The sequence below is a fragment of the Nicotiana tabacum genome, chromosome 17 (genome assembly GCF_000715075.1).
Source record: "Nicotiana tabacum cultivar K326 chromosome 17, ASM71507v2, whole genome shotgun sequence".
NCBI classification, from domain to species: Eukaryota; Viridiplantae; Streptophyta; class Magnoliopsida; order Solanales; family Solanaceae; genus Nicotiana; species Nicotiana tabacum.
Genome location: NC_134096.1, coordinates 33,287,214 through 33,293,275, shown reverse-complemented (window position 1 = coordinate 33,293,275; position 6,062 = coordinate 33,287,214). Strand labels below are relative to the sequence as shown.

General features: G+C 42.6%; 1 protein-coding gene across 1 annotated transcript; it reads right to left on the bottom strand.

Annotated features, from left to right (window-relative positions):
• Positions 1–3,126: 3,126 nt before the first annotated feature.
• Positions 3,127–3,645, bottom strand: LOC142171771 (uncharacterized). Its single transcript, XM_075235469.1, has 2 exons — positions 3,443–3,645; positions 3,127–3,352 (listed from the first exon to the last, which is right to left on the bottom strand). The coding sequence occupies exons 1-2, from the start codon at positions 3,643–3,645 to the stop codon at positions 3,127–3,129; spliced, it is 429 nt and encodes a 142-aa protein (XP_075091570.1).
• Between the last annotated feature and the right edge of the window lie 2,417 nt (positions 3,646–6,062).

Genomic DNA, 6,062 nt, shown 5'->3' with positions numbered 1-6,062 from the left:
CTTCCTCACCCAGTTTCTCTGTAGAAATAGCAACTTATTTGCCTCTATTGTCCCTCTAATCGTCACCCTCCTCAAATATTTGCTCCTCATCTATTTCCTCACGAGACTCACTAGATTCCTTATCTGAATGATAATCGGGGTGTGCAACAGAACCTAGAGCTTGTGAGATGTGCCTCCTTAGATGACAAGAGGTTTTTGAAATCCAGATCAAGGTTTAGTACATGGGAGGTGCCAGTTCCCTGCTCCCCTTCCATCAGAAGAAGGGTGGTCAAGTCAAACACCAGTGTCTGCATCTTATGCAGCTCCAACTTGAGCTCAGCTACATCCTTTTTGAGTTGAGGTATGTCCCCATCTCTACCTCGCTCAACCTTCAAAGTGTTTGAGTTGATCCTCATATGATAGATGTTGCTTTTGAAGATCACTTACTGAGGTTTGGAGCGGGGCCAATGCCTTCCGGATGAGTGATGCAAGTTCTTTTGTTGGTTTGTCTACTTTGGCATTTGCATGTTGTGCCAGTAGACCAAGCTTGGAAAGTGCTGGCAGTGAGACGGGTGGTTTCGCAGTGGCTGGTCAGGGAATAGCTGTAGAGGTAGCTAGTGGTGAAGAAGCGTCTGGCACTTATGAGGCAGCAGGTGATGCTGAAGAAGATGAGGCCGGACGAAGAGTGAGTGATTTCTATGATGGCTCTTTGACCACCTTCTCCGTAGAATCATTGTGCCGAGTAGTGTCAATGTCCAAACAAATTTTACTATACGGTCATGTTTGGGGAATGGAGGAACCTCTGTGTCTTCACACAAAGCATGGATTAAGCATGAAAAATGGAGCGAGGTTTCTTTCTTTTTTGCCACCCCAATCTCAGGGAATATGAGCTGTCCCAAATCAATCTTTATACCCGACATGATGCAAGCAATGAGGATCGCCTTCTCTAGACTAATGTCGGTCTCATTTCTCGTAGGCATTATACGAGAACAGACAAAACTTAGCCAGTACCGACCTTCTTGGGTGAAATCCCTCTTGTGAATCTTCTTGCGTGGTGCAATCCAGGGTGGAGTTCCCTTGGCTATGATAGAGGCTACCCAAACATGCTCAGATTCCTTATTTGCAATCTTTGCGTCATATTCTGCCATGCCTGGTTCCCAAGATTCGAAATATGCATCATTGATTGAGTGAGGATCATAGAGTATCCCAACTCCTCGTACTAATAACTCAAGTCCTCGGACTAAGAGAGAGTTCACGTATATACGGTTTCTCTTTTGTCCCGAGTTCCTGGATGCAGCATATGTAGCATACAATTCCCTAACAAGTGTCTCGTTGTACTCCCCCGGAACCTTAGTGAAAAACTCTCATCGCCTCTTTTGGATATTTTCTAGCACACGGGGGTAGTGTTCTTTAAGTCCTTTCAAACTCAGCTGCTTTTCTTCGAGGATCTTTCTTTTTGCCAGGCCATCTCTATACAGACTATAGGAGTCGGTGATCCTAAACCTGAGATTCTCACCACTCTTTCTATGTGCTTCGGCCTGGATATCAACTAGTGGCACAAGGTCAAGCTGTGCCTCCTCCTCTTCAGACTGGGAGGCAGGCTCAGATGAATTCCTTGATGTGCCAAGCCGCTTGCATTGGGATTGCTGTGATTGTGTCTTTCCTCAAGTGGTGGGTGCTCTCGATGCTAGGGATTTCATTGGTGCCATTACTGCCAATTAATGTGATGTGAGTACATGGTAAGGCATGTGTACCATATGGCAAATAAATGAGAAAAAAATCGTTCTGTGGACCATTTATGCGATCACAGAATAAATATGTGAACCACGAAGTGCGCCGCAAAATAGGCCCTGTTAGAAGATAAAATTTATGCAGGCCGCATAAGTGGTCACCGACTGAGTTTGCGGTTGCAGATCGATCGTATTTTGGGCCTCAAAACTCAGCTTACTCTATTGGACTATGCGACCGTTATGCGGTCCGCAAACCAAGTCTGCGGCCGTAGACTTTACCGCACATTGGTTTCTACAAAACATGCAAGCATACAGTATGCGATGATTCTGTGGACCGCACAATAGTTATATTGACCGCAAAGATCATTTTCTCCACATAGAAATGTGGAGATATCGCCCACAGACTACATTGCGCAATTCATGTTTTTCTATACTAAACAACTAATGCACAATTTCACGAAATAATTACCCAACAAACAACATTACATCAATTTTAAGTACCACCCATCAATTCCCACTGTGTATTTCCAACAATCACTAAAACCTACACTCAAATTAGTAACCCTAACTCTAACCCCCCCTGATTTTAATTGACCCACAACAAATATTTCCTCCTAAAGTCGATTCCTAGTACAAGAGACAAGAAGTAGGGTAGAGAGAGAAGGGCATCATGGATGAGATGGGAGAATTAGGCGAGTGAAATCACATGACAATCTTCAAATTAACTGAGCAAGAGGAGGGTCAGAAAGTCACATACCAATTCATGGGAAGATCGAGCAAGTTTCTTGGATGTGAATCGTGTGAGCAAGGTAAGCCCTTCTCTTTCATTTTTCCGTGTTTTTCTCTTCTATTTTTTTTGTTTTATCTTTGTCTTTTGCTTTCATTGTTTAGAGTAGATAGACAAAAATAAGAGAGAAGGAGGGTAGGGTTTAATACCTAAGGTTTTTGCGGTGAAATAACCATCGCAAAAGATATTATGCGGTCACATATGTGTTTTGCGATGGATTAGTACCTGGGAGATGTGCCATAGATGTGCGACCCACTATGCGGTCGTAGAACTGTTATACGGGCCGCATAAGATGAATTTCCTTTGCATTTTAAAGGCTCAATTTGTTTGGTGTTATGTGGATGTATGCGGCTATTTTGCTGTCCGCAAACTCATTATGCAGCCACATATGTGGCCGTAGAACAACAACTGAAGCTGAGTTTGCTTTCCTTCATTTTCCCTCTGCCTTTACATCCCATTTCTTTGTATTTTGAGTAACCTGGACTCTAAACACACACGTCAAACTATTCAATACTTACAAATAACTCTGCAAAACTGAAAATCTAACCAAAAAAGGTTACCAACACATGGGTTGCCTCCCAAAAAGAGCTTGATTTAACATTGCGGCAAGATGATGTTGCCCCACTTTTGCTACTCAGTTGTGTGGATTAGTACAGGAACATCCTTGAGTGCAAATTGGTCTACCAGCTGCCTTTTTCCAATGGTTTCGAGGTAATGCTTCACCCTCTGGCCATTTACTTTAAAAGTTCGAGTCCCGTCCTCGAATTTTAATTCAATGGAGCCATAGGAAGACATATTCACCACTTTGAATGGGCTAGACCATTTGGATTTAAGTTTGCCCGGAAAGAATTTCAACCTTGAGTTGAAGAGCAAGACGAAGTCACCGAATTTGAATTCCCGCTTCAAAATCTTCTTTTCATGAACAAACTTCATTCTTTATTTATACATGGCTGCATTCTCATGGGCATGGAGATAAAGCTCTTCCATCTCATTGAGTTGTGTCATCCTTAGATTAGCAGCTTCTGCCCAACCAAGATTTAACTTTTTCAACGCCCACATGGCTTTACTTTCAAGTTCCACTGGCAAGTGACAAGCTTTACCAAAAACCAACCAGTAAGGTGAGGTGCCAATGGATGTCTTAAATGCCATTCGTTAAGCCCACAATGCATCATCTAGCTTCTTCGACCAGTCGGCCCTGTTTGCATTAACAGTGTTTGCTAGATTGTTTTTGATCTCTTGATTGGATACTTCAACTTGACCGCTCGACTGAGGATAATAAGGGGTGGCCACCTTGTGCTTAACTCCATATTTTTCGAGCAACCCGACAAAAGCTTTGTTGCAAATGCGAGAACCACCATCTCAAGAAAATATGTTCTACTTCAAGAAGGAAGTCACACTCCTTGCCTCATTGTTCGGCAAAGCAATTTCCTTGGCCCATTTGGAGACATAATCTACTGCCACCAAGATATATGTCATGCCGTAGGAGCTCACAAAGGGACCCATGATATCTATCCTCCACACATCAAAGATCTCGATCTCCATTACAAAGTTCATAGGCATCTCACGCCTTCTAGAAATTAACCCTTGTCTTTGACATTGATCACATGCCTTGACCATTAGGTTCACATCTTGGTAGATCAATGGCCAATAATAGCCACATTTAAGCACTTTTGCTGCAGTACGGTTTCCACCATGGTGACCCCCAAATGGAGAGTCATGACATTCTTTGAGAATTTGAGTCACTTCATCTTCCGGAACAAAATGCTGAATGATGTTGGCAGCGCAAATCCAGAAAAAGGGTTCCTCCCAATAGTATTGCCTACACTCCCGCAAGAACGTTTTCTTTTGATAAGAGTCCAATTCGCTGGGGATAAGTTCACTAACCAAGAAGTTAGAGATGTCGGCATAGCAAGGGGTGGAAGTGCTAGATATTGCCAATAGGTGTTCATTTGGGAAGGCATAATTAATTTCAAGATCTTCTTTTGGTCTCCCTGCCTCTTCAAGCCTAGATAATTGATCTGCAACTTGATTCTCTGTTCCTTTCTATTCTTTCACTTCAAAGTCAAAATCTTGTTACAAGAGAACCCATCTAATCAATTTTGGTTTAATTCCTCGCAATAGTAGCATGATCGGTGTAGACTATCACTTTGGATCCCAATAAATAGGCCCGAAATTTTTCAAAAGCATAGACAATAGCAAACAGTTCTTGCTCAGTTACAATGTAATTCATTTGTGTGCCACTGAGTGTCTTGTTTGCGTAGTAGATAGGATGAAGAATCTTGTTATGCCATTGACCAAGCACTGCTCCAATATCCATACCACTGGCGTCGCACATGAGTTCAAATGGAAGAGACCAATCGGGTGTGGAAATAATAGGTGTCGTGGTGAGCCTTGCTTTCAATTCCTCAAGATCTTTGAGTCACTTCTCATCAAACTCAAATTTAGCATCCTTTCAAGAAGCTTGCACATGGGACTTGCAATGTTTTAGAAGTCCTTGATAAATCGCCGATAAAAACTGGCGTGTCCCAAAAAGCTCCGAACACCTTTGACCGAAGTGGGAGGAGGAAGTTTGGAAATTATCTCAATCTTTGCTCGATCAACCTCAATGCCTTACTTGGAAATTTTGTGGCCAAGGACAATACCCTCATCCACAATGAAGTGACAGTTTTCCCAATTAAGCATAAAGTTTGTCTCCTCACATATTTTGAGCACTTGCCTAAGGTTGTCAAGGAAATGCACAAAGGAATCACCAACTACATAAAAGTCATCAATGAATACCTCTAAGAAATCCTCCACCATGTCCAAGAAAATTGACATCATGCATCGTTGAAAAGTAGTCGGGGGATTGCATAACCCAAATGGCATCTAGTTAAAGGCAAAGGTCCCATAGAGACATGTGAGTGTCATCTTTTCTTGGTCCTATAAGGAGATGTTGATTTGGTTGTAGCCAGAGTAACCATCCAAGAAGCAATAAAATGACCTTCCCACTAGCCGATCAAGCATTTGATCAATAAAAGACATAGGGAAATGGTCTTTGCAAGTAGCACTATTGAGCTTCTAGTAGTCCATGCAAACTCTCCACCCGGTCACCGTCCTCGTTGGGATGAGTTTATTTTTGGCATTTTGAATCACGGTCATGCCTCATTTCTTTGGCACACATTGCACCGGACTCACCCAAGGACTATCGGCAATGGGGTAGACAACCCCGATATCCAACCGTTTTATGATTTCTTTCTTCACCACCTCTTGCATGGAAGGATTTAACCTCCTTTGATCCTTCACGCTAGATTTTCTCTCTTCCTCTAATTGTATGTTGTGCTTACAAATTTTGACGGGAATCCCTCGGATATCTGCTATAGTCTAACCAATGGCTTGCCTGTGCTCCCTCAAGGTCTCCAATTATTGTTCAACCTACACATCCTTCAACAAAGAAGAAACATTTATGGGTAGAGTTTCATTAGGGCCAAGAAATTTATACCTTAAGTGCGGCGGGAGTGGCTTGAGCTCAATTTGTGGCGGCTTGACAATTAAAGGCTTAGTGGGAGGAGTGACTCTATTCTCTAAGT

Coding starts and splice junctions, on each gene's coding strand:
- LOC142171771 (XM_075235469.1), bottom strand. CDS start 3,645: ATGGCATTTAAGACATCCATTGGCACCTCACCTTACTGGTTGGTTTTT. Junction 3,353..3,442: donor GCCCATGAGAATGCAGCCAT/GTATAAATAAAG, acceptor CTTCAACTCAAG/GTTGAAATTCTTTCCGGGCA.